The following is a 27,454-nucleotide window of genomic DNA, read 5'->3' as shown; positions in this document are numbered from 1 at the left end:
ACATTATAAATTTATAAGGTCTAGAATATACATAATCCTTCAAAACCTGTCGTTGCAAGCATCAGATAAAATAAACCGACACGCGCTCTCACTCGCACTCTAATAGCTTGCTGGTATCTTCAATCAACAAGAAAAAGAATGGCAGCTGCGTCGATAACTCGCTTGCAAATACTATCATCGTTACCATCACCGATAAAAATAATCAAACGGTCCTCCGCATTTCTCTCAAAAATTCCGCCAATTCATAACCACTACCACCATCGCTCTCGCAAATTCCACACCACTCTCTGCTGCTCCACTTCCAATCCAGGTCGAACACTAGAGGTATAGTATACGTACACGTCACCTTATTTATATGTATTTATACTTCTTGGTGTATTTGTAGTGTGTTTTTGTGTCATTCATACGCGTGTTGTCCTGTTTGATTAGAATGGATCGATTGTTGGAGATTTACTGGATTATCTCAATGAATCATGGACTCAGTTTCACGCTACAGGTAATTACTGTTTTAATTTGATTAATTAAAGTAAATTTTTTGTTGTTAATTAAATTTTTTAATTTATTAAAGGTTTTGATTGATTTTTATGCATTTATATTATTATTAATAGTATGATTTTTTAATTGTTATATAACCAGGTAAGTATGATATGATTAATTAAATCTAAATTATTTGCTAAATATTTTTTTTATTATTAAGTTGGTGAGTTGATAAATGAGCTTTTTGATTGGTGCTTTGATTTTTATTTTTTTTGTTATTTATTCGGCAGCGGAAGCGAAGAGGCAATTGATTGATGCTGGATTTGACTTGCTAAATGAGCATGAAGAATGGGAATTAAAGCCTGGCGGACGATATTTTTTCACAAGAAACATGTCTTGTTTGGTTGCTTTTGCTATTGGTGAGAAGTGAGTCGAAAAAGATTGCATTGTATTTTGATTATATTAGCAATGTCATTGAAATTGGAATTTGAATTGTTTTGTTTATTGGAACTAGTGATATCAGTTGATATTCTGTGAAAAGGGAAGTGATTGATTTGTGTTATTTTGCTCGTTGGTTGAATTGTGTGTGGATTACTGGCAGGTGGATGATTAAAAGGTCTTGTTAATTTTGCAGGTATAGTGTTGGAAATGGGTTTCATGTAATAGCTGCACATACAGATAGTCCGTGCTTGAAACTCAAACCGAGATCTGCGTCGTCCAAATCTAGTTATCTAATGGTTAATGTGCAGACTTATGGAGGTGGTTTATGGCATACTTGGTTTGATAGGGATTTGAGTGTTGCAGGAAGGGTCATCGTGAGAGGTAGTGATGGTTCATTTCTGCACAAGCTTGTTAAAATAAAAAGACCTTTGTTAAGAATACCAACACTCGCCATTCATCTTGACCGGTGGGTACCACTTCCTGCTCTCTCACTCAATTTTATTTCTTGTGTGTTCAAATTTTATCTCATGGTAGAAATTGTGTAGTTTTTCTGTTCTGAAGCCATGTTCTTTCCGTTTTGAATTTAGTGTATAGCTGTAAATCATTCATCAGCTTTCTTTTTTGTCTTGGATTGTTCAGCACAGTAAATAAGGATGGTTTTAAACCGAACTTAGAGACTCACCTTATTCCACTACTTGCAACAAAATCTGAAGAAGGTTCTTCAGAGGCGAAAGAGAAAAATACTGAATCTTCAAAAGCTGTTCATCATCCGCTTCTGATGCAGGTATCTCCTTTTGTTTTGCTAGTCATTTGTTAACAAATCTAATGTATCTCCTAGGTAGATAATGTAGGTGTTCATAAAAAGCATGGCAGTACGTGGAGTGTGGATCAGGGATTTAACATTTCTGTAGATTTTTTTCCATGCAGCCATAACGAGATGAGGCCTTGATAATTAAAAGCAGAATCCACAGCATGTAATAAGAAAGAAACTTTAGATTCTAGTTAGTGCTGTAATAAATGAAAAATAAAAAATTGCAGCATGGCACTACTATTGTTTTTTTTTTTTTTTGGGGGGGGGGGGGGTGTTAAAACTTTCATGGGTCAGCTAATAAGACTGTCCATCTCCTCTTTTGCAAAATTTCATGTGTCAATCTGCCAAATAGCAGGTGTGCTGGTTTTTTATCATCTAACTTTAATTCAAGATCATAATGATTACCAGTTGAATGAGAGCTGATTCTGTATAATGATGAACCAATCAAATGAGCTGGTGCTGTATGATGTTGCGTCAACTGCATGAGCTGATTTCAGCACTTTTCATCAAGTTTATCAATTATTTTAATTCAGGTTTTATCAGATGAGCTGAGTTGCAGCATTGACGACATAGTGAGTATAGAGTTGAATGTTTGTGATACTCAGCCCAGCTGCCTTGGAGGTGGAAACAATGAGTTCATTTTTTCTGGAAGGCTAGACAACCTTGCTTCAAGTTATTGTGCATTAAGAGCTCTTATTGATTCATGTGAATCATTCAGTGATTTATCAAATGACACTGCAGTTCGGATGATTGCTTTGTTTGATAATGAAGAGGTAATTCTTGTCAGACAGCCTGTGACACAACACAGAGATTTATTTCTTCCCTGTATGCCTGTGGATTGATAGGAGCTGAAATGAGCTGTCATTGGCTAGCTAATGGACTTTTACTTGCTAATTAGGAAATAGTTGTGATGACACAGTTTCTTATGGTGAAGAGCTAAAACTATCTTCCATGAAGTCTATTTCTATTGACACTCGGTGGAAGGCATTTGGATTATTGTCAATAAGCATCAAGAGTCTCTTTATTATTGGTAGGAAGAAAGTAGTGGAGTCCACTGTTACATGTTCTATGGCAGTTTCCAAGCTCATTCCTTTTACAATTCATGCCGATTCACAAATGTTATTCCTAACTATTGATGTTTAGGTGGGTTCAGGTTCAGTTCAGGGAGCTGGTGCACCGACCATGTTTCAGGCTATGAAACAAATTGCTGGGTGCTTGGCTCGTAATAATGTTAATGAAGGGGCTATTGAGCGTGCTATTCGGCGGTCATTTCTTGGTACAATTCATTTGGCAGTTTCTGAATTGATTAAATTCTTATTAGTTTCTAGTATTTCTTTTCTGCAATCAGTTATGTTGACAGAAATTTTTAAAATTCTTTTGGAATCTTCTCTCTGTAGTATCTGCTGACATGGCTCATGGAGTACACCCAAATTTTATGGAAAAGCATGAAGAACACCACCGGCCTGAAATGCAAAAGGGACTTGTTATCAAGCACAATGCAAATCAGCGGTATGCTACCAGTGGAGTCACAGCATTTCTTTTCAAAGAAGTTGGCAAAATCCATAACCTTCCATCTCAGGTAATTGCCTATTAAATAAGGCAATCCAACCCTTTGTCTACTCTATAAAGCAGTTTCATGTTATGGTCAATATATGAGCATGCTGAACGCTAGAAAAGTTGATATTTAATTGTCAGCAAGGAGAAGCAATTTTGTCACCTGTACTTTTTGTTAGCACTGTAGGGATTCAATGATTTTTAAATACTTGAGCACAGGTGAACTGAATGGAATGTCAGGCCGAGGGAAGGCATCAAATTGTCAATTTTGGTTAACACCAAAAGTCATTATTTCAATATTATGAATAGAGATTTCGCCTTCCTAGTTGCTTAAGAAACAAAAATCTTTGTTCCGGGATGGCATAGGGAAGTGTCAGATACCATTTGGTTGGTTGGAAAGAGGTTTATCCTCCTATTTGTGTTGGGGCTTGAAAGAGAGGTTAAGATGTGTTCAATCAGGCTTGACTAGAAATGCTGGACGGCTAAAAGGAGACGAAAGTGATAGAAAGAAAAGAATGCTCGGATTTAATTAACTTTTAACAATGGAACTCAATCTTTTGGAATCTAGTTATAAAATCTGAAAACTGTCATAAAAGGGGTTTTGTTTGTCACTTCAAATCTGTTGTAAAGCAGGATAGGTCTGGTTTTTTTTATTTTTCTTTTGAATTGTGAATCTTTGCCGAACCAAGTGACTGGTCCATAGTAAGTGGTAGTCTGCAAGACAACCTTTAGCATAGTAGCCTCGGTTAATTGTGCTACTATTCCATGATTTCATATTATGGACTTCTTATTTTCCTTTTGACTTTCTGGTTATAGTCCTCACCTTGGACTCTCTGCATGAAGTTGATTTGCCTAACATACTACTGGTAACTTGCAGGAATTTGTGGTGAGAAATGATATGGGATGTGGATCCACCATTGGTCCTATACTTGCTTCAGGTGCTGGCATCCGCACAGTTGATTGTGGCATTCCTCAACTTTCAATGCACAGGTATCGTACTAATTCTCTAATAACGCATGAAGTTCATTACATTTTATGAACACCTGCATTTCATTGAGCTACTCAACAAGACAATGGTGCTTATGTTGGGTACTTTTTTACTTATAGTTTATTCTTGTCTATTCGTCTCTCTTGTTTCTACTGCAGTGTGAGAGAGATATGTGCAAAAGAAGATGTAGACATTGCCTACAAGTATTTCAAAGCATTCTATCAGAACTTTTCAAGCATAGACAAGAAGCTGGAGGTGGATTGAGTTGTTTGCAGGCTTACTGTAGAAGACTAGTTTGGTATAAAAGAGAGACCTTATGATTTCATTTATTACTCATAAAATATTTCTATTCTTCATAAGCTCATTTTTACCTCCAAAATAACGATTTGCAAGAGCTTGGCCATGTAACTAGGTATACCCCACACTAAGCGCGCACAGAAAAAAGAGGGGCTGGTTACTAGATTTCTGGCACCAACGAATATTAGGTCTCGTTTGATTTGACAGTATTTGTTGTAGAATTAGAGCTTGCACTGGAAAGTTTCTTCTTCAGCTCGGACAGCAGCGCCTGATTCTCCTGGTTTAGCCAATGAGCTCTTCCTTGGCATCACATTCTATTGGATTATATAACAGTTCTGCAAGTATAGCTGTGAGTTAAGCTTTTCCATCTTGAACTGTTGCCATTACCCCCTGAAAATATCCCAAATCACGGATTATTAGCAAAGATGGTAGCTAGCTAAATACGAATTGTTAGGAGACATGGAATTGGGAATTTAATTTATGCATGTAGAACTGAGATTGAAAAACCTACCCGTGTATGCCTTGATAGGAAAAGAACTACAGAAGAAGAGCATACAAAGAGAGTTGAGAGGGAGAAAATGGTACGTATACTTCGAGAGGTGTATACACGCACGCACGCACGCCCGCACGCCCACATGCCACGGCTTACAAAAGACAAAACAATGGTCTTGAAGGCAACATGGTTCACCGAAAACAGCAGACATCCCATCTGCAACGCCCTCACGTCTGCCTTTTCCGTGTAGAATAACTTGATTGTACGTGTATCTTTAACCGCGTCTATAATTCATGGGATCTTCACTGGCATATTCAAAACAACGAGGGTCCTGTGGATTTTGTGAGGAGCGACGCGCGTAAAAAGTACAGACTAGTAAGCATTATGCACGTAAAAGCAACTTTTGTGTGCTAGTGGAAGCAACATTTGTGTATAAGAAAGGTTAGTATGTTTTGATGAAAATTACTCAAAACCACCAAAAAAACATTAAACCAATGTGGATAATTTTGGAAATAAAACCCATTCAAAAGATCATTAAACTGAGGTCATTTTAGTCCAAACAAAAGGGCATTTTTAAAAGTCATTAAAAACAAATGTAAAGTTCTTGAAAATGTGTTATTTGATATTAAAATATAACTTAATCTCGATGCGTGAGAAAATGCAGAGATGCTTGCGGAAGAGGATGAGAAAAGGTGATTAATTATTACGGAGAGAATAACGCGGGGGCAACAACGGTGAGACCGGGAGGCACCTGAAGGAGGAAGGGAAAGGTTTTGATTTTCATGTGACAGCGCGCTGGCAGAGTGAAGCCATTATCTGTAGAGTTTCATAGACATCATGCTCTTTTTGGTCCAATCATTCATACCTCGTGTATCCAAACACTGACCCTTTAGTCTCTTTGTTCACAGAAGAAATAAACCAGTGATGCTCTATCCTGTTTACATATTTTAAGGCTTAAACGGCAGAGCTCCCAGGGGAAGATGAGACATGTACCAGTTACGATTGTGGTTGTCCGGCAGTCGCCCCCCCTGCGTTTGCAATCCTGACAGTCCACACATTTCAATTATATTCAAGTACTGATGAAATACTCCCTATTGCCCCCAATCAAAGATAAAGTTCATCATCAATGTTAGACCCCCAACGGGTCCTCAAGTAAAAACAAAAAATCCAAGTTGATCTGACCATATTTCATTCAATCATCCAATCGAGTTGTTGATAAATAAGTGCCCCCAAGTTTAAGCAGATTAATGCCCACCAAGATATGAAATGCACTAGGTCACCAATCAACCTACCAAACCAGGTCAATCGCAACTGATGAACAGCTGCCTCAATGGTCGTTCAGTATCTATCCCATGATCAGTGGGCATAACAAAAATTATTCCAAGAGATGGGGAGAATTAATTTATCTTGTAACAAAAGACAAAGCCAGGATTGAAAGCAAGAGTTAAATAACAAGAAGAGCAGAGTCACAAAAGGGATGTACCTTCAATTAGACTGAGAACACACATACCCAACTCTGACGATTCTTTTTCATCATCATCAGTGACAAAACAGAGCTCTTGTACATTCATCTGCCAAGCCCTTGAGCTTCTTCGTCTTTCACCACATGAAGAAGCCTCAAGCAAAACCAAGATTGGTGGAATGGATCAGCGTCTGCTCATGAGAAAAAGTGTCCACTCCAATCCAACTCGGTTCTCTATGCCTGCACTCCTGCCAGTTCGTATATGATTCAGAGTGAATCAGCTCATCAATATTTCATGCCTAAGTTCCAGCTGGCAGGGTGCAGGCATGGCCCAAGCCCCTCAACGGGGCCGAGCTAAACCAAAACTTGCATCAGGTTGCTGTTGATAAGATTGTACATGCACAGAGATGAAAAAAAATTGATTCCATAAACAAAAGCCAACATTTGTGAACAGAAGCAGTAATAATCACATCGAGTGCAAGTCACTAAACCAAATTTACTAAAGGGAGAAATTTATCATCATCAAACAGCTGGGTTCATTCATGGTGATAATCCAAACTTTCCCCCATTTCATTCTTTTCTTTAGGGAAGGAAGAGGGGATATTTTGGACACTGCATAGGATGTGCTAGACACCTTTGGTCAAACAGACATGACAAGAAAGATCACATGTGATTGCAAATATGATTAATGAGTAGAATATTAAATGTAGGGTCATCGAACTACAGAAATATCTCACAAAAACTAGGGAAACTGAAAATATTCACCTTACTATTGTACCAAAAGGCCCCTTTCATTTCAAAAAGAAGAGATTTTTCAACTAATACTAGGAAAATAGAGCCATTCTAATTGCCATACCTGTGAAAAAGGCTGAACATGTTCATGAGGATGGATGAAAGGCATTCCCGGGTGTTGACATGGATACTGCGAGGAATGCAGATAAATGGCAGGTGTGGAGCGTGCACCAACATGATTTGGATTAAACAGAGGTATAAGAGTATCAGGATGACCATACCCAATCCCTGCAGGGGTTGATGGTGCGGCCCAGGGCCCTGGTACATGTTGAGGGAGATGGTGAGGTTGGTGTTCTGTAGATATTTGAGAAATGTGACGGGACCCAAGTTGTGGAAATTCAGTGTTGTAATTTAATGCAGGAGTGTACATGGGCTGGATAGTGTACGGTCCTCCCCCATTGAACCCAAAACCAGGGTCAAATCTTTGCATGTACCTGGAAGAACATTTAATTGTAAATTCTCTCTATTAAACAAAAATATATCAAGCTCATTGATGTTGTGAGGTAATTAACATCACAAGCATGAGAAATTAATTTCCAGATCCAGACTAGATGAAGTAATTTGCAATCTTCAACAGGTGGGTACTCGAATTATTGACTTGAAAATAATCATACTTCACACTACATATACATGTTTTTAGGTATTCCTTTCTCTCATATACAGTATCACTATTGGAAGACAATTTTGGTTCCATCAAAAGCTAGTCCTCGTTTTCATGGGCCATGAGCCACTAATTCTATCATAGCATTGCAAATCATGAAATTCAAATCAAAAGGACAGACATTGAACATGTTAACATGGAAAAGGAGAGAATTCAACTTGCCAGAGAAGTTATAAAGCCAAAATCAGTGAAGACATGCCATCCTAAAAAATCTTGAGAAGCCAAAATGCAATTGAATCTCAGAAACAATTTACAGCATTGTTTTACTGTAACACCCTAAAATTTGCTTTTAACTATAATTGATGATTTCCTTAAAATTATGTAAGATTAGAGAAAATTACAGGACAAAAGCCAAATAACTAAAGGAAAGAAGGGTTAAAATGCAATTACTAATTTAACCAGGTGAAGTAGGATAACTTTTGCATGATTAAGTAGTAGGAGGACAAGTTTTGGCACTTCACACTTATGAGGTGTCAAAACGAAGGTAGAGAGGTGCTTTCTGTCAGAATTTTCAGAATTAAACACATCTTTTTTTCCCCCACTTCTTAACATAAGAGAGAGCTAAACCCCACCTTACAAACTAACACTACCAAACCATATCTTCCTAGAACAAATTGTAAAGTATTAAGGCTTAAATTCAATAGAGTTGTTAGAAAGAAAACCAAGGATAGATTGTGAGATATAAAGGAAAGGAACAGAAAGAAAAGTAAGTGAAGGAAAAAGTCAGGGAATAAGGGCTAAAGCTTAAGGTGAGCGATTAAATTAATAAGTATGTATAAATCCTATTGCTTTGGATATTTTTATGTATGGAGATTTTTTTTTTAAAATGGTTGCTGAATATATATGTGTGTGTGTGTGTGTGACCTAAGTTTTGAATAGTTGCTAAATAAGAGTATGGTTATGAAAGATTGAAGTATAATGTGTTCTTTTAAAGTAAAAGATGTGTTTTAGCCACAATATTGTGTTGATATAATTGCACATGATATCTGAAAAGAGTAAAGTTTACTTCACATGAGATGCTACCATTGGGTAGTATATGGATACGAGATATGGACATTCAATTGTCATACACATTTACTTGTGAAAATATTATGTCAATATAATGTTGGGCATATATGTTGAAAACTTAATAAATTTCCCATGCTTATTTCTTTAATCATTCACTGGGTTATCTCCTTAGTAGTTGATAAATTATTTTCAGAGAATCAAGGTAGATTGAAAGAGGGCTCGGGTGATAGGCTACCAACCGAATTGTTTTGGAGTCCTAACTTGAAGTTTTGTATCTTTCATAGGTTAATTTTGAGTATCGGTCACTACACATGTAAATGAATATGTAAACATATCATGCATGAACTCTTGTAGTGTGTGATTGATCAATAGGACAGCTTTGTACAAAGATGTAAAACATAAGTGAATGATAAAGAAAAGACCACAAGATATCATGTAAGTTAGTTTAATGGACAGCAGGATGTGTGTGCTTGTAAATACATGTTTGGTTGGTAAATTTAATTGATTAGGTACCAATAGGAAGCAATCAGGTTGGCTCAATCAAACAACGTGATAGGATGAGGAAATAGACATTATTCATCACCAGAAGAAAAGAAAGCCACACTGAGAGGATTCGTATAGAAGTTGGCAACCTATCCCTGCCAAATAAAGCACATGCTAAGGGAAAGATTGCAAAAGAAAAGCATGAACAAAATACCTGTCATAGCTTCGATCATAGTCGGGGTCCTTCCGATCAACCTCACGGTCCCGAAATATGGCTACCCTATTGTTTGGTCTATACCTACCAACTGGCTCCTTCTCGATTCTTGTTCTAGCTAATGTTGCTGATCTACTGTTACTTGAGGAAGATTCAATTAAACCCTGTCCAGAACTTAAATCAGGAATACCTGGAGCAGATTTATCTTCTGACTTTGATATACCAAATGTACCATTCTGGGAACAATCCTGCGACCTTGGTTCACTGTCCGGTTTCCCAATAGTACCAACAGTGGAACTACTAGAGTTAAATATCCGTTCACGTGCCTTGTTGTACTCCTCTTTTCTTTCCTCCACGCTTTTGGAATTATTTTTCTTCAATGAATTTGAATTGTTGGCAGTGTGAGACCCTTTTTGTGGCCTCTGTTTAATTGCAACCTTAACAGTATCACCATCTTCTGATGGCAAACTCACAGGGATGTCAGCCAGGCGAATCAAGGGAAGCCTGCAGTTGGAAGTCTTGCAGACAATAATTCTGGAGCCAGAGCCATCAGGTAAACTATTGTCTAACAAAACCATTGATTGCAGTGAGTAATGCTGTGCTACACGATGTGCTGCCAGCCTTAAATATGAAGTAGGCAACTGTTGAAACTCTAGTTGTTGTTGGTTTGGATCACGGATAAACTTCTCTATGTCTTGTTCCATCCGCAAAACTAAAAAACAGAGATTACATGTCTTTACTCGGATGAAGAGAAAAGGGTACAAGGGATGCTCAAAACTACTTAGAAGGACAGAAATGATGTGAATAAAGACAACCAGCAGGCCATCCTTCTGCTCTCATAACATTGACTTTTGCATAAAGAGAAGCTAGGAACTCAAAAGATCGTTTTAATTATATTACAATCATTAACAACTGCATCTTTAAAAAAAATCCCTTGTCGAACCTAATTTCACTAGGAAATTGTAACCCCTAAATTCTTCAAGAATCTGGGTTGAAACCAGCCTAATATTCTATTCATAACCCTAGCCTATCCCAGCCCCGCCCCTGCCAAAAAATAAATCCAACGAAAAGAATGCACTCTGTAGATCTACCAGAACTCCATCTAGTTAATTATTAAGAAAATCACCCACCTAAGTCTGCCTCTCGTGCAATCAAACAAAAACCACCAGAAAATTCCCTTAAACACAACACTCCCTAAAAGTTTCTAATAGAACAATTTCCTACTCCTATATTCTCACCATCACCATACATCTAGAATCGTCACTTTCTTCAAAGGTCAATCCTCAATCCCCGCACAATAACTGAACCTGACACGCTAAGCACGTTTACAACCCAATGAAAAACACAAACACAAAATCTTCAGCAAAATCAACACCACCCCGCATACTACGAAAACCTTATTCAGCTAAATTCACACAAATAAACAAATTAAATAATTAAAAAACTCACTTGAGAGGCGTTCGCGAGTGTTCTGCAAGGCCTCGAGGAGAAACTGATCGACTTGATTAGCAACATCATACGTTACTTTCTCACCCGGACCCAAAGAACCCGGACCGGAACCCGAGCGAGGGAGCTGATCTTTAGCCTGTTGATGCTTAGTCTCTTTATTCAGAGACAAACAATTCATCGTCTGGTCTAGATCAGCCACCTCCCATGAATCGGGGGCTCCGAGATCCTCCACCGCCACCACAGAGCCCTCCATGACCACAGCAGATAGGCCTGAACAGAGAGGAAACAAAAGAGAAGGAATGATTGTCAGGATTTGTGCGATTGGATTGTTATAGTCATCAAATCAGGGTTTGTTAGGGGGGGGCGATTGTTTTCATGTGGATTTAGGCTAGGGCTTGTGATTTGGTGATTTTGTTTTTCAAAGAATTTTCTACCGAGAGGGAGAGAAGGAGAGACGATAGGGTTTGACGATGGCGGGCTGGCGCGTGTTCTTTCAGTGCAAGCGATGTTATATTCTGTGTCACACGTGGCTCTTATGAGGGTATTAACTTTAAAATATTTTTTTATTTAAAAATTTATCAAAAATTTATTTTAATTTTTTTTATTATAAGTTAAAAAAAATTTAAAAATATAAAAAAAAATAATATTTAAAAAGCTCAATGTAATTCCAGGCTGCGCCTAAATATCCGTATAGATAATGGCACGTTGCGTGCGCTTACATATTTTCACTTGTTTATTTATATTTAATTATTACTTCCCGTTATGCTCAATTTTCTTATTTATTTTACAAGTAAACGATTTTAGCATAAATCTTTATTCAAAGATGAGAATAGTTCAAGGATAAAATTAATATAAAGATATTCCGGGTATAGAATTAAGACTATGAAAATAACTTAGGAATATGACATAAATCTTTATTCAAAGATTAAAATAATTTAAAAGAAATTAATATAAAAAATAATTTGAATATAAAATTAATACTATGACAATAACTTAGGGATACTTGAGGTTTGCTCAAATATACAATAAAAAGCTTTAAAATATCAAAAATTATCCAATAATCCAAACAATTAAAGATTTGTTCGTTAATCGATATGCCGGGCTGGAAAACTTTTTAAAAGCTGTTATCCTACTCCATCATATTTATTTTAATTTTATATCAAGGAAATCCAAAAAAAATAATATTCAAGTTCTCATTGCATAAAAACGATAAACACGTTTCATATTTCATAATAAAAATATCATACAATCCTTTATTATCTTGTTTAGATACGTGTTTAATGTGATTTTAAAACAATAGATAAAATTATCTTTAAAATTATTATCATTTTATTCTTTGCTGCTCTTCGTGGTTTAATAACACGGGATAAAATGACAATTTAGCATGATTTGGTGATTAAATATCTGTTAGTTTTATGAAAATTACTTTTTTTTTGTATTTGTTTTTTCATGAAAGTTGATTGATGAAGAATATTTTTTAATTAAATGAAAATTTATCTTGATTTTTTAAAAAATATTTTTTTTATCTTGTACTGAATATACTTTTAAAAGTGAAGAAAAAATAAAAAAAAAATTATTATTTATTAATTATATTAAATTTGATCTTTGAATATTTTATTGCTATAAATATTTTTGAATATATTTTTTATTTTATTTATTAAAATTTGATTTAATTTAATTTTTACAAAATATTTACTCTTTGTTTTCCTAGTAATTATTTATTTTTCTCTTGTTCATTTATAAATTGAAATTCTTTTACATATAAGATTTGGTCTTATATCTCGATTATTTTTTATTTTATTTAAAATAATTTATAATTTTTTTAAAATTAATTGTTATTTAACGTTTTTATTTATCAGATTTAATCTTTATTTTTTAATAAATTTTAAAAAATAAAACATTAATAAATTATTTTCAATTTACTTTTCCTGATATAGTTAAATATTAAAAAATATTTTTTAATTTAATTTTTATATATCATCAAATATCAAAAAATAAATTAATTTTTTAAAATTTCTTTTTTAAAAACAACATTTAAAAAATAAATTAATTTTCAGCAAACACGGTCTAAGAGATATTTAGCTGGAATTAGCCTTGGTGCACTAATAGACAAGGACTAAAGATGTAGTAGACTTCACAAAACACAAGGATCAAAGCGCACTTCCAAATTTCCAGTTAGGATCTCTTAAATTCAACGGTCCACAACCACCCAACTCCCTGCCGCCAGAGGTGCCGATCCGTTGCCCAATTTCAATTTATCTACCCTCATTTATCCTCTTAATTACAATAACACCGCAACCATTAAAAGGCTCGAAGCTTTGCATCTCTCTGCAGCGATTTCCCATTCAAAGCTGCACAAGAAGAGAAAAACAATGAAGGGTTTTGGCAGGTTAATATCGCGAGCTTTGTTAAACCAAAAAAGATTCGAACTTTGCAGAGAAATCAATACTACGTTTCGATTAACACCTTGCCGTTTTATACATGTTTCATCAGCAATGGCACCGTTCTTGCACAACCGTGGTGGTGCTTTCTCTGATTGCAAGACGTTGAAGTCTTCTTTGCATCCACAGAAATGGACCCTTTTGACAGGTTGGTCTGTTTTGATTGAAATTATTGTTACTTTTTGTTATTTCTACCTTGCGGTTTGAATTTTTATGTTCTATGTTAGTTGTTGTTTTAAGACATGTAAAGGGTCTTTTGTTTTAAGATAAGTAAAATCGGATGCTACAGAATTTATCCGAGGGTCATGGGATATGCTGTAAAGTTATGAATTCTAGAGGTCACAATGCTTTTTTCTGGCCTTGTAATTAAAGACTCAGTGGAGTTAATTAAGCTTAGTTGTGATGGTCGGTGCAGCGCAGAGGAGGACAATGTTTATACAAACCCAGTCCACACCGAATCCATTATCCCTTATGTTTCATCCTGGGAAGCCAATTATGTATGTAGGGAGTGTGGATTTCCCAAATGCTCGTTCAGCTATGAATTCTCCGATGGCGAAATCTATTTACCAAATTGATGGTAAGATAGAATTGGTTTTGTTCTTAGGCTAACCTTATGCTACAATTGTTTATAATTTTTTAATCTGTATCCTGTGTTGTTTTTCCATAGGTATCACTCGAGTTTTCTTTGGATCTGATTTTGTCACCGTAACAAAGTCAGATGATGCTTCTTGGGAGTTCCTAGAACCTGAGATATTTGCAGCAATCACGGACTTTTATTCTTCTGGAGAACCTTTGTTTCTAGACTCAAAAACTGCTGCAGCGAAGGACACGGCTATTAGCGAGGTATATCTTTAGTGTACTGATTTTCCAGCAGTCCACACAAATGAAGCTTGCTTGTTCGTAATATGCTTTTTCACATCTTTGTTATTTAAGCTTGCATTTCACATTGGGTGGTCCTTGTTATGTACTTATGTGGAAAAATCCAAGTTTAGGTTCCTACAGAAAGTTTCCCTTGGGCATGAACTTATAGCAAGGTATAACTATGTTCTCTTTCTAATTCCCCCTCTCAGTTTCCCTTTTTCACGAGTTTAGCTCAGTGGTGGTGCTGGTTCATAGTTGTGCTGAGAAAATCCAAATGTTTGGAATAAGATATTTAATCAACATGGATGTAGCATGTTATGCAGTTTTTCAGTACCCATATGCCAAATATTTATTTCATGAGCAATTGAATAGTGCTTTCATCCATTTTCTATGTATCTGGTATGAAGTTCAATAGATTTCTGCTGTAGTAGATTTCTGTAAAATAGCTGAATATAGTTTATGTTTTCACTTGAAAATAGCTGGGATTTTGGAGGATTTCATTGTTTATTCTCTAATGATCTTTTTTCACTTGAAAATAGCTGGGATTTTGGAGGATTTCATTGTTTATTCTCTAATGATCTTAACTAATTTAAATAGAGCATTAAGCACTCAATATGAAAATATTAATGCTTGCCAATACAGGACGACTCAGAAACTGTGACAATGATTAAAGAGCTGTTGGAGACTCGTATTCGACCAGCAGTGCAGGATGATGGTGGAGATATTGAGTATCGGGGTTTTGATGAGTAGGTTTTTCTTCTCATGGTTAAACATGTTCACAGCGTATTGAATGAACAATCCACGTTGTTTCTTATAATTAATTGAAATTTGTATTTTTTCTCTCTTTAGGGAAACTGGGATAGTCAAATTGACAATGCAAGGAGCATGCAGTGGCTGCCCGAGCTCTTCCATCACTTTGAAATCTGGAATAGAGAATATGCTGATGCATTATGTACCAGAGGTAACAAGTGAAAATCATGTTTGAGATTTCCAAGTGATGTAAAATCACAGTTTTTGTTTGAACTCTTATCAGGCTCTGCGGTAAAGTTCAAAACGTGGTGTGCATTCCTAAGTTGATTTCACTTTTTAAGGGTGGAATGTGTGTTTGTAATTTGCGTGCCTGTGAGTTTGCTATGTATTAACTTAAGCATGTATGAACAGAACTAAAGAATGAAACCAATGAAAACTAATGCCATGACAAGCTCTGCATATATTCATAAGTTATAGAACTTACCAGGCAAATGCTCATTTGGTGAAAGCATTAAAACCTGATTACAAAGCTTTGGGATAATGGAGATAAATTATGGCATTAATTGATTCGTGGCTAGTTCTTGAAGATACCCAGGGGTGCAGCTTCCTAACTATGTCCCTCCTGTGTTAAGTACACAAATCTAGTTTGTGCTACTGTTTGAATAGATTATTATGTTCTGAAGTGCATTATGACTAGTGATTAACATTTTTTTTTAAAGAAATTAGAAAGATGAGAGTGTTAACATGCATTTAGAAAGAAAGAACGATGATGTTTAGAAAGAAATCGTGTTGAAGGGATTAATTGGCCATAGAAATAATGAGAAAAACTAGACCATCTGCAAAGTGGTTTCTATTGTTTCAGTCCATCTCTCTCTGTATAGGAAAATATGGGTACACATTTCCGCATCTCCTCTTGAATTGTGTGCTTCCAAACTTCTAGCTTCCTTGCTCGATAAGTTTTGTGTTACCATATATGTCTCACTGTTGCTAGTGCCATTGCTTTAACGCTTTACATAGCCCATCATTTTGCTTGACATCATCTTTTGTTTCCCTGGCTATTAATAGTTGGTAAACTTGCGAGTGGGATTCAACTCTTTTCTCTTCCCATGCATTTCTGTCAATTAAACTCATGAAAATCTTCTGCATTCAGGTGAAAGGTGTGGAACAAGAATTGGATGCTGGAGATGAGGACGCAGCACTGGCAAGCCAGATAGAGTAGTCAAAGTCCTTTTTTCCCGTTTTCACATAACATGTCCTGATGTATAGTGGACCCTAAAAGAACAGTACTTCCCTGCTTCCAGTATACCTCTCTGTACAGGAGCAAATAAAGTTCATGGGTTCAAATGAACTTGATATCGGTAGAGCATATGTTATATTTTCATGTAAAATAAATATAATTGCAGTGCAAGAGTAAGAATGTAGAGCTGTATGAACACTGTATTACTTGCGGAAAATCGGTTTTTCTGTCATTTAATTTTGTTATCTTGGGACGTTGTAAAAGAAGTTTCTGTATTTCTACTCTTATTCTCTCAATCTTCCACTACCAATGACATTGATAAACTTCACTGCATGGATTGGGGTAGCAGTTGACGGATGGTTGAATTGCCTTGCCGTGGTTTTCTACCCGTGGTGGTCATGCTGGCATAGTCAACTGTTTCTTGAGTCCGGCTTAGGGATGGCAGTTGATATTTATGGTCAGTTTAGCTATTATCCATGTACAAACCCGCACCCATTTTGAATATGACTGGATATGGATTTTTAAATTACTGGGTTTGGATGGAATTGCTACGAGGGCCATGAACTCAATTGGTTGAAAAACATCATTTTTCATGTTCAGTGATTATGTTAAAATAATTAAGGTGACGCATGAAAAAATACTTCAATTCTGAATAATTTATATATTATAAATATTTAGTTTTAATAAAAATATATATAGGTTAAACTAAAAATAATATTTTATTTTTAATAAATAAAATTATATAAATATTATTTAACAAATTACAATTGAGACAGAGCTTTGTGATGTCCAGATCGGTATAGAAAAATTATAAGCTACTATAAAGATAAAGATTTAGATTGATCGTTATACAAATATTAAAAATAATTTTTATAAATTAAAAAAATATTATTTTAATATATTTTAAAACAAAAACATTTAAAAATCAACCATTTTCAAACACCTTTTAACAAGCTGCGAAAAAAAGTGAGGTTGGAGCAGACTTTTCACCTTGAGGCAACACATATATACATCGTCATGGCAGCTGGAGCCATAATGATGAATGTTCTAAAAGACAATCTTTCCTGTGTTTAATGGCTTAGTATCTTCGCGTCATTTCTTGTCTATTTTTATGTGTCCACCAAAAAGGGTTGTTCCTTAAACTCGTTATAAATAGGGATGATAATGGTTCAGTGCCCTGTTTATCATACCCATAACATCATTTGTACACGACTCGCATGTAGTTAGGTTCGGTAAGAAGTCTTATTCACCTGCTAGATATTCATCGTGGAGATGAGATTATTAGATTTGTTTTATAGGATCTATAACAATTATATACATATGGCAAGAATACCGGGGTGGTTAAACTTTTCATTCACATCCGATCCAAATAAAACCAAATCAATTTTAACTATTTAGGTAGTGGTTAAATAATAATTGCTTAAGATCAAGGGATTTTTTCTCTTTGTGGTCTCAGGTTTGAATTCTTAATTGCTTATATGATGGTCACTGAAGGATTACATAGTCGTTAATTTCAGGACCCGTAAAATTAGTCGTGGTGCACGCAAACTGGCTCAAACATCCAGTTAATCTAAAAAAAACAAACAAATCAATTTTTACTAGATCGGTTTTGACTTCAATTAGATAAAAAATCCTAAACAAACTAAGCCAAGTTATGCTAATCCTTGGTGAAATCATCATTATATATAAAATGATAACATAAAAATGTTAAATAAATCCTTGAACAAACAATTTTTTAAAGTTTACCTTGTAAAATTTCTTTTTATTTTTAGATTTTTTTAAAAATCATTTTGATTTGAAAAGATGTTAAATTAATATTTTTTTTAGTGATTTCTAATGATTTTAATATATTAATATAAAAAATTATAAAAAAAATTATTTTAAAAAATTATCTAAAATATATCAACTTTCTAGACCAAGAACCTATCTAGAACCATGGGTTCATTGATATCCTTTTCGAGCACATCTCATCACATAAAAATGTCACTGCATCATAAAACCATCCATGTCAAAACAAATCATCACCAAAAAGACTATACCCAAATGTTTACCTTAGGAAGCATATTCTTTTCTTTTTCCTATAGTGGTCAATACATAAATGCTTAATGATGACTCTAAGAAGAAGAAAAGGGATGAAAGAGAAAACAAATGATAAGATCTTCCCATTACTTCTCTTTTTTTTTTTGTTGTAATCCAAATCTTAAGTTGAATTTATCTAACCACGTCTCTTTATTAATCTTCTGAAAAAAATTCTGTTTTGAGTTGCGTTTATTTTTAATTAATGTTTTTTATTTATTTATTTCAAGATTATTTTTATTTATTAATTTTTAAAATATTATTTGAAAATATTTTTAAATAAAAATACTTTTAAAAAATAATATTCACCGCAGTTCGGCCTAACTCTATTTTGATTTTTTATCATGCAATGTTATTCAAATTCAATAAGAGGTCGACAAAATAATTTACCACGTTTAAAATCCCGAAGTTGAGGATCTCGATCCCAATCTGAAAACATGTAAGGATTTCAATCTCCAATGGGGCCCACCACCGCTGTGTAGTTATTGGCAATGATCGGTGTTGGGCCAGGTAGTTGGGTAGTGTTACGTCGTTTGCAGATTATCCATCATCCATTCTTAATTACAATGATGCCTAGTAGCGGCCAGATGGGCTGATCCATGGCCGTCTTATCACAAGTACTCTGTACTCAATCATCATCCAGACATCCACAGGCAAACTCGACCACTGACACACGACAAACTTAACCCAGCACGTGAATTCATGTTGCTAGCACAAGTGTGTTTGAGAGTGCTTTTATTTCAGTTTTTAATCTTAATTTTTAACTTTTCTTAATTTCAAACAACATTAAACTATTGTTTTTAGTGTTTTTTATAATTATAATATGTTGATGTAAAAAAACAAAGATAAAAGATCTCATTTTAATATATCTTTGATGAACAACTAGCCGGACAACACGATCTCAGTCAGAGACTTGAACTTAATGGGTTTTGTCACCCTTTAAATACTGCTGAAAGGAAAACCCTTATCATGGCCGTGTCAAAACTATCATTTTCATCTTGTATCCCTTTTTGTCACCATCTTTGTCAGGGTTAATTTCTTTTGTTTCTTGCAAGAAAAAGCCAGTGCTCAATTCTTGGAGATATTAGTTATGATGTTTAAGGACTGTGTTGGCGGGCTGAAAGAGCTTAGGCCTTTAGCACACTTGCTGTTGCCACTATGTTTTCATTGGATCGCCGAGGAAATGACTGTTTCTGTTCTTGTCGATGTTGTTACTTCTGCTTTGTGTCCTGGTCAGACTAAATGCTCCGAGGCTATTTACATCAGTGGTCTCCAACAAACGGTAAACATAAGAAATGCTTGCTCTGCTTATTGTATTTTTACTATTGTTTGCTTGGTTTGCGAAAAAATGAAAGAACGGAAATAGGGTTTTTGGAATTTTGTGGTTCTTTTATATGTTTTACGGCTTGGAGCTGATTAAGCACTAATTTTTATAATTTAAGAAGTTTTGCTAATTGGGTTTGTGGGAAATGCCGTTTTCTCGGTTTTCATTTATTGGAAAAAAAAAACAAAGGTTTGAGAGGAAGGGAATGTATTCCTCATGTATGGATACTAGGTTGTAGGCAGGATCATTCTAGAATTTTGGGATTTACCCTTTTTTTCCCCAACAATCGAGTCAGATATTCATTGTTTTCTATTATTTGATCTGCACTTCCCATGTGAATCTTTTGAGCCAATTAAGGCATGCCTGGGTTCACATTTGAGGGTGATCATGATTTTGTGTTTCAGTAATGCTAAATAGGGTAATTAGAATTCAGGTGAAGAAATTTGCAGTGTGTGGTTTTCATGTTTAACCCAGCACTCAAAACTGATTGATTACAAAACAGGATTAAAATTCTTCAAGCAAGAGATGATTCCTTCTGCTTGTAGGTGGTTGGAATTTTCAAGATGGTGGTATTACCATTCCTAGGCCAGCTTGCTGATGAATATGGGCGCAAACCGCTTCTCCTCATTACTGTATCAACATCCATATTCCCTTTTGGTATGTTCCAGATGAGCATTTCTGATCAGAAACTAGGATTTATGGAAGGCTTGTATATTCTACTTAGAATACTGAATTCATTGTTATGGATATATGCAGCGAAGCAACACACAGTCTAACTTATTTGAAGGTTAACACGGGCACACTGCAACCATGATTATTCTGCTGATTTTTTAATTTTATTTTCTATTTTCCTTTTCTATTGTTTCAGCTGTGCTTGCCTGGAACCAATCGAGGGGATCTGTGTATGTGTACTATGTGCTTCGGACAATTTCATTTATTATAAGTCAAGGAAGTATTTTCTGCATTGCTGTTGCTTATGCGGTAAGAGTTTTCAACCAAAAAAATAATAAAAGAATCGTGTCATGGTTAAGGATATTGGGGCATCACAGTTTCATCCCTTTGGCAGGCAGATATTATCGAAGAAGGAAACAGAGCTGCAGCATTTAGTTGGATCACTGGTTTCTTTTCTGCTTCTCATGTCTTAGGCAATCTTCTGGCACGTTTTCTTCCTGAGCAATATATTTTTGTGGTAAGTAGGTTCTGTGAGATTTTCAAACTAGCTAGCAGCATGGTTTTTTCATACTCATATGCTGATTTTTTTTGATTTTTTTTTATTTTGTACTCTAGAAATCATCTGCAATCATCATTTGATAAAATTAAGCCTTTTGTTTCAGGTTTCAATTGCTTTCTTGATCTTTAGTCCAGTTTATATGCATTTTCTTCTAGCTGAGACGGTTGAACAGGTTCCAAAGAGGGATCGAGATTCAACCTTCTTGACTAAGATAATAAATGTTGCCCACAAAAGATATGAATCAATGAGAGATGCTGCAGCTGTAGTGTTTGAGAGGTACTTGCTCCTCTTCAAATACATTCATTTATTTTGTCCTGCTGCATTATTTTTGTTTTTTGAGCAAATCAACATTCTTTTACCTTTCATTTTTTCAGCCCTACACTTAGAGGCATTTCGTTTGTTTCCTTCTTCTATGAGCTGGGAATGTCTGGCATCAGCTCAGTTTTACTCGTAAGTTCCCTTTATGTCTACCCTTATTTAAATCTTGATTATCAGAGAAATTAAACCCTTGGAAAACAAGGACTGGCCTTAATTGTAATGTTCTTTGGTGGCGCATATCTGCTCTGCTCTCTTTCTATTTAGATCCCCTGATTGCTTGTAACCTACCTATGCAGTTCTATCTGAAGGCAGTGTTTGGTTTTAACAAGAATCAATATTCGGAAATCCTGTCGATGGTAGGAATCGGTGCAATCTTTTCTCAGGTATGACATGGAGATAATCTTTCTGTTGTTTCATTTACTAACCTAAAGGGATTACTGTGCTTAAATAAATATAAATTGCTGGGCTCTTTCTTTGGAAACATGTAAATCAACCGCTTTATATGTGGACCCTTTATTCATTGTTCTCAGCTCATCATAGGATCTCAATGGAATTTCAATGAACTTGAGAGATTCTGTTGCCTAATTTATGTTTGTTTTCTGTCTGGTGTCTAGATTTTGGTGCTTCCTCTTCTCAATCCATTGGTCGGAGAGGGAGGGATATTATCTCTAGCCTTACTTGCATCAATAGCTTATGTAAGTTGCCACTCCCAACCATCTCAGCAACCAATGCACATGTTGAGAAATAAAAAGAAAATTCTAACGGGTTCTTTTTCTCTGAACAGGGGTTGCTCTATGGCCTGGCGTGGGCATCTTGGGTATGTACCTATTGCCCAATTCCTAAAAGTTAGATTTCCTATGACACTTCTGAAAAAATAAAAAATTTCTATCCTGAACCACCACTTCGCCACTCTGGGGCAACCGCTTTATTTAAACGAGTATACAAAGTTCTTTATACATTTTTTATTGCCTAATGTAGGTGCCATACTTGAGTGCCTCATTTGGAGCCATTTATATCCTCGTGAAGCCTGCTGTAAGTAATATGATGCTCACTCTCTTTTCTTCTGAACATCAGAGAAGAAGGGTCATCACTGACTACTTTAATTTTGTCGTTGTTTATGTTCTGAATTGCTTGACGTGCAGACTTATGCTATTATTTCCAAAGGTTCAAGCTCAATGAATCAGGTTTGCAAAACTAGCGCAGTCTGGCATGAACATTTAGTATTTTAGTATCTTCTGCCTTTATTCCATTTCTACGAGCAAATTTGCCAACTTTTGATGCTGGCAGAAGCAGCTTTGCAGTGCGTCCTTTCTTAATTTTGGGCTCAAGCTAGAGTTTGCGTTACGAGTCTCTGACAGTGCTTTTAAACGTCTGCATATTTGTGAATGACCTATATACATTGCTTACATGTTCTAGTACACTGGTTTATTGCAGGGAAAAACACAGGGATTTGTTGCTGGTGTCCAGTCAATAGCAAGTTTCTTATCCCCTCTCGCAATGAGTCCATTGACTAGTGAGTCTCTGATGTCAACATTCTTTCTTCGGTTATTACAACAAGCATTCCATCTTGCTTGCTCATTGATGAATTTTGTTTCAGCATGGTTCCTATCTAGCACTGCCCCTTTCGACTGCAAAGGTTTCAGCATTATAGTTGCTTCAGTAAGCATGGTAAAGCCTTGCACAACTTCACCCTCCATCGCCCTTTCTCCTTTTCTCCCAACTAACAACCAGCTATTTTGTTTTCTCAGATGATTGCTTTATGCTTTGCTTGCCTACTTAAGCCGGACGAAAAGTTGAGCCATGACCCGGAAGACGAAATCGAAGCTCCACTCTTACGTGAAAGTTAACCGAGTGCCAAACTATTATTCTTCACAGCCAGATCATGTACATGTCCAAGCATTTCTTGCATATATAATAAACTAATTGTCAATGAAATTAAAAACTTTCCTGGCAAAAATTTCTCATCTTATCCCTGTAACATCTCAAATCTGCGTACGGCATACCTCTGCACTCCAGTTAAATGGAGACTGACCCAAAGGCCTAACTATCCATTGACATTACTAGGAACAGAAAGTTTTGGACATCCCTTTTTTTAATTCTAGTTTCAATTGTCAGGACATCCTTGGACTGGATTTCAAGCACCAAGTTTTTCTCGAATCCTAAGAGTTTCATAAAAGTATTAAAAAAATATTTTTTTATTTTTAAAAATTATTTTTAATATTAATTTATCAAAATGATTAGAAAATATTAATTTAAAGCAAAGAAAAAATAAAAAAATAATTTTTTAAATTAAAAAAAAACAGGAAATTAAACTTGAGATTATAACATTGGTTAGGTTCAATAGTAAAGTTTTGAACTCCATGACTATGCTTTCTAGGAACAATTTATTACTGTTCTAATACCATAGTTATCATTATCACGATGGTTTATGATTGTACCTTCATAATGATATTATTTTGTTTTTTTAAAATTAAATGATATTATTTTGATTTAAAAAAAACTATAATGATACAAATCAAATGATATCATTTTATTTTTCAAAATAAAATGATATTTTTGTTATATATATTTTTTAAAAAACTAAAATGCATCGCGGTGTTATATATATATAACCACATCAAATCAATTTTCAAACTAGCTTATAATGAAATCTGGCTTGAATTATGCCCTTGTTCGGTACATTACCAGTCAGGTTTAATAGCCATTACTAAAATAAATGGCCCATTCGAAGAGAAACCACTAGTCACTCTGCAAATCAACTTCTCTCAAGTCTCACCCATCAAGGCAGAAAGGCTCGTCGTTTGACATGGCCATTAACGATCATCATTCATTCGAAGCGCCTAAAAAATATCAAAGGCAGATAGATTCTGCTACTGCTATCACAACATTGAACAGCTAACAACAATAGCCTGAGCTTGGTCTGGTCTGTAATGAAACCTTAGAGACAGCCATGGAAACACTCTCTCCTTCATTATCCATCTCCAGTCTCACCTCCATATCCAAGAAACTCCCGGTTAAAGCTTCAAGTTTCAAACTCTACAGCCCTATAGAGAACAAGAACCACATAAAAACCCATTCTTTATCTTCTTCATCGTTCATTTCTTGCATTTCTTTATCAACAAAAGCCACAACAACATCAACATGTACTCCAACTTCAACTAAAACTAACAAACACTGGATGATTCCAATGGAAAGTCCCACAAAGGGTGTCAATTCAAAGCCAGAAATCATTGATTACTACTTCATGACTCTAGAGAGAGTGATAGGCAGGTCGGTTGGGGGGGGGGGTTGTTTGTGTTTTTAACGATGATCCATTTTGGTATCTGTTGTTTTTCTGGCCTCAAGTTTGTTGCTTTATTGGTTTTGAACACTGAGAAGGATGCTCAAATGTGTATGTATGATTCTTCTTGTCACACTCGTTTTGGGTTTTGTTGCGATATTGATGAAGATGCTTCCCTTGAACTTGCCAGTAAGTTTCTTTCTCTTTTGGCGCCAATGAATTGAGAATTATGATACTAACGCAAAAATTGTGGATTTTGAGATGTTTCCTGATTGTTATGGATGTGTCTGTTGTAGGGTTGCCTGGGGTTATATCAGTTAGGCCTGACCCGGATTATAATTCCGCGGAAAAAGATTATTGTTTAGGTGTCAGGTTGAGTACATTATCAAATCCACAAATTGGAAACAATTTGTTGTTTCCTGCAGGGAATACAAAACATTGGCTGGTTAAAATTGATAAGCCAGCAGTTGGAGTTGTTACAAAGGCACAAATGGTTGATTATCATGCTCAAATACTAACCAATGTCATGGGAAACTAGGTATTAGTGTTTGAGAAAGAATGCAATCTACTTGCTGTTATATACCATGAAAGTGAAAATTTGATTTCTTTTGCAGCGAGAAGGATGCTCAAATGTGTATATATCATGTTTCATGGCAATCGAATTTCGGGTTCTGTTGTGAACTTGACGAGGAATGCGTATCATGTTTCAGTTCTGTTGTTAACTTGACGAGGAATGTGCACAGGAGCTAGCTGGTTAGTTTGTACCTTTTGAATTGAAATTTTGTTTGGCATTTCGTGTTCTGTTTAATGACATACCCTTCTGTGTTTTTAGGTGTCCCTGGTGTTTTATCTGTTCAGCCAGATAAGAATGTTGAGTCAGAAAACAAGGATTATGGAGGTTTGTTACTTTTTTTTAGCACTAAGATTGCTAGTGGAATATACGCAATTGTTAGTTTTATGAAACTAGCATCTGGATTTGCTGCTGGATGTTGAGTTATGATACCCTTATTTGAGTTTTCAGAAAAGCCCATTGTCAATATTTTGAGTTTAATGTGATTGCAAATTTATTCCATGGCAAATGGTTCTTCTGTAATGTTAACACGTAATTGTCCAGGCGATCACATTATCAGTTCGGCAGATCCTTCAGAAGCAAGTCAGATAACTCCTGTAAAAACAAAGAAACTTTTTATTACTGGTATGTTGCATCTTCAAATCAAATTCTATTGACCTTATGATCTCCAGTTCTTTTCTTTTGCTTCTAAAATACTTGACTGCAAGATAGCACAAGTTTTTTTTGCACGCAAAATCTCAATATTGGCCTCCTATGAAAGTTGCATGATACACATTTGTCTGATTAGCTAGCTTTGTGATTGATTCACGTGCTTGGCAATCCGTGTTCCGAGCAGGTCTGTCATTTTATACTTCCGAGAAAACCTTGCACACAGCTTTTGAGGGCTTTGGTGAGCTTGTCGAAGGTATGCCATGCCTTCTGTAATTTGTTGACATCTATGTTGCTGTTGTTTCCGGAAAGTTGAAATAATGGCATTATATTCCTTACAGTTAAAATAATAATGGACAAGATTTCTAAGAGGTCCAAGAGATATGCATTTATAGAGTACACGACAGAGGAGGGCTGATGAATGGCAAGGTAGGTGTCATACAAGTCCTTGTTTCTCTTCATTTGTATTTTAACCGTCCAAGCAGTCAGGCTGACTTTCATTCTGTCAACCCTAATTGCAGATCATCAATGGTTGGATGATTGTTGTTGATGTTGCCAAAAGCAACCCACCAAGATACAGCAGGGGTCAACCAAGACCAACGGCCTGAGAGAGAGGGAGGAGGCATCAGCCCTTCTGGTGGTGGATCATTATAATCGCCAGCCACGTGAAATTTGTGCACTGAATTCTTGGTGCACAGGAGAACTGTAGTCATTTCTTCATCTTGCCATGGTAAATTTGTTATTAAAGATCGATCAATATTCTTCTCTAACATTGATTTTTGCTGCATATGTTTCCAAATTCTTTTATGGTTCAAAGCCGAAGAATCTCTGCTGTTACATTATATAAAGTAATAAGATATGCATCGAGTAGTTGTCGCCCTAGCACCTTTCCATAGTTTTACTGGGACATGCAAAATCCATGATCAAAAGTCGTGTTTTTGTCTCCTTTAGCAGTATTTCATAGGCAAATTTCATCCTCGTCTTTTTACCAACCAACTGGGGTGTTTTGTTTTTGAAGATTGTGCATGTATATATTGATTTCCAAAATAAAACAAAAGGACATAAAATCAGGGGACGAGGATAGCAAAAAATGCTTATATTGTATATATACATTTACCATTGAACATTACATGCATTGATCAGTCATTCAATCTGGTTCACCTTGCAGCCTCTCTTCTTTCCAAACTATCGCCTTGAGTGATTGAGGAGAGCAAAAAGGAACACTTGTCTCTAAACATGAGCCAACAGAGATGGATAATTATTCAACTAAACTATGCATTACTTGTATTTATGAATTAATCAAAGCTCTGCTTCCACTTCATCAAAGTCATCAGCCCTCGTCTCCAAACTCCTTTGTGAATCTCTCATGCACCTCAAGATCAGCTTTGCTCACTGTTGGCTTCTGCCGTGCAAGCACTTTGTTGAAATCTGCTCTTGTGATGGGTGGTGGAAGGACCTGCAAAGTCATTGATCTCAAATGCATCTTGTCATTGTGTGTCACCAAAGAGGATGCATGCAGCTAGAAGTCACAAATTAAAATGAATCTCCCGCGAAGCCAGCCATTCTAGGAGAGGGGGGGGGGGGGGG

General features: G+C 35.7%; 5 protein-coding genes and 1 pseudogene across 14 annotated transcripts in view; 4 read left to right on the top strand and 2 right to left on the bottom strand.

Moving 5' to 3' along the window:
* Positions 1-62: 62 nt before the first annotated feature.
* On the top strand, positions 63-4,663 carry LOC105131532 (Zn-dependent exopeptidases superfamily protein). Its single transcript, XM_011034547.1, has 10 exons — positions 63-324; positions 430-496; positions 768-903; positions 1,112-1,384; positions 1,558-1,702; positions 2,263-2,502; positions 2,873-3,005; positions 3,127-3,308; positions 4,161-4,273; positions 4,430-4,663. The coding sequence occupies exons 1-10, from the start codon at positions 139-141 to the stop codon at positions 4,533-4,535; spliced, it is 1,581 nt and encodes a 526-aa protein (XP_011032849.1). The 5' UTR covers positions 63-138; the 3' UTR covers positions 4,536-4,663.
* Positions 4,566-11,644, bottom strand: LOC105131533 (uncharacterized). 2 transcript variants are annotated; one of them, XM_011034548.1, is made up of 6 exons: positions 11,131-11,644; positions 9,682-10,393; positions 7,380-7,749; positions 6,545-6,914; positions 5,080-5,294; positions 4,566-4,958 (listed from the first exon to the last, which is right to left on the bottom strand). In XM_011034548.1, exons 1-4 carry the CDS (start codon positions 11,381-11,383, stop codon positions 6,864-6,866), a joined length of 1,386 nt encoding a protein of 461 aa, XP_011032850.1. In that variant the 5' UTR covers positions 11,384-11,644; the 3' UTR covers positions 4,566-4,958; positions 5,080-5,294; positions 6,545-6,863. The 2 variants fall into 2 exon arrangements, with proteins under 2 accessions (XP_011032850.1, XP_011032851.1); XM_011034549.1 differs by having other exon boundaries at positions 6,545-6,902.
* Positions 11,645-13,417: 1,773 nt separating this feature from the next.
* On the top strand, positions 13,418-16,752 carry LOC105131527 (nifU-like protein 4, mitochondrial). 2 transcript variants are annotated; one of them, XM_011034536.1, is made up of 7 exons: positions 13,418-13,519; positions 13,624-13,719; positions 13,987-14,148; positions 14,239-14,414; positions 15,075-15,178; positions 15,282-15,393; positions 16,333-16,752. In XM_011034536.1, the coding sequence occupies exons 2-7, from the start codon at positions 13,626-13,628 to the stop codon at positions 16,399-16,401; spliced, it is 717 nt and encodes a 238-aa protein (XP_011032838.1). In that variant the 5' UTR covers positions 13,418-13,519; positions 13,624-13,625; the 3' UTR covers positions 16,402-16,752. The 2 variants fall into 2 exon arrangements, with proteins under 2 accessions (XP_011032838.1, XP_011032837.1); XM_011034535.1 differs by having other exon boundaries at positions 13,420-13,719.
* Positions 16,753-19,314: 2,562 nt separating this feature from the next.
* On the top strand, positions 19,315-23,325 carry LOC105131528 (hippocampus abundant transcript-like protein 1). Of its 2 annotated transcripts, none has more exons than XM_011034537.1 (14): positions 19,315-19,777; positions 20,365-20,476; positions 20,688-20,800; positions 20,886-21,008; positions 21,154-21,326; positions 21,425-21,500; positions 21,665-21,751; positions 21,983-22,063; positions 22,153-22,185; positions 22,347-22,400; positions 22,511-22,552; positions 22,803-22,881; positions 22,966-23,036; positions 23,117-23,325. In XM_011034537.1, exons 1-14 carry the CDS (start codon positions 19,586-19,588, stop codon positions 23,213-23,215), a joined length of 1,335 nt encoding a protein of 444 aa, XP_011032839.1. In that variant the 5' UTR covers positions 19,315-19,585; the 3' UTR covers positions 23,216-23,325. The 2 variants fall into 2 exon arrangements, with proteins under 2 accessions (XP_011032839.1, XP_011032840.1); XM_011034538.1 differs by having other exon boundaries at positions 19,690-19,777; positions 20,322-20,476.
* A 694-nt stretch (positions 23,326-24,019) lies between these two features.
* Positions 24,020-26,749, top strand: LOC105131530 (DAG protein, chloroplastic-like; annotated as a pseudogene).
* Positions 26,750-26,948: 199 nt separating this feature from the next.
* Positions 26,949-27,454, bottom strand: part of LOC105131531 (vacuolar protein sorting-associated protein 4B-like) — a 4,580-nt gene continuing 4,074 nt past the window's right edge. For 6 of the 7 annotated variants that reach the window (XM_011034543.1, XM_011034539.1, XM_011034544.1 and 3 more), the window contains exon 9: positions 26,949-27,323. In XM_011034543.1, the coding sequence (XP_011032845.1) occupies positions 27,198-27,323 (126 nt within the window). In that variant the 3' untranslated portion in view covers positions 26,949-27,197. The remainder of the gene's footprint in view (positions 27,324-27,454) is intronic. The other variant, XM_011034546.1, reaches the window with a different exon arrangement.

The sequence above is a fragment of the Populus euphratica genome, unplaced genomic scaffold, assembly GCF_000495115.2.
Source record: "Populus euphratica unplaced genomic scaffold, PopEup_1.0 scaffold24.1, whole genome shotgun sequence".
Classification (NCBI taxonomy): Eukaryota; Viridiplantae; Streptophyta; class Magnoliopsida; order Malpighiales; family Salicaceae; genus Populus; species Populus euphratica.
The sequence above is the reverse complement of the archived record's forward strand: the minus strand, read 5'-3'. Positions and strand labels throughout refer to the sequence as shown.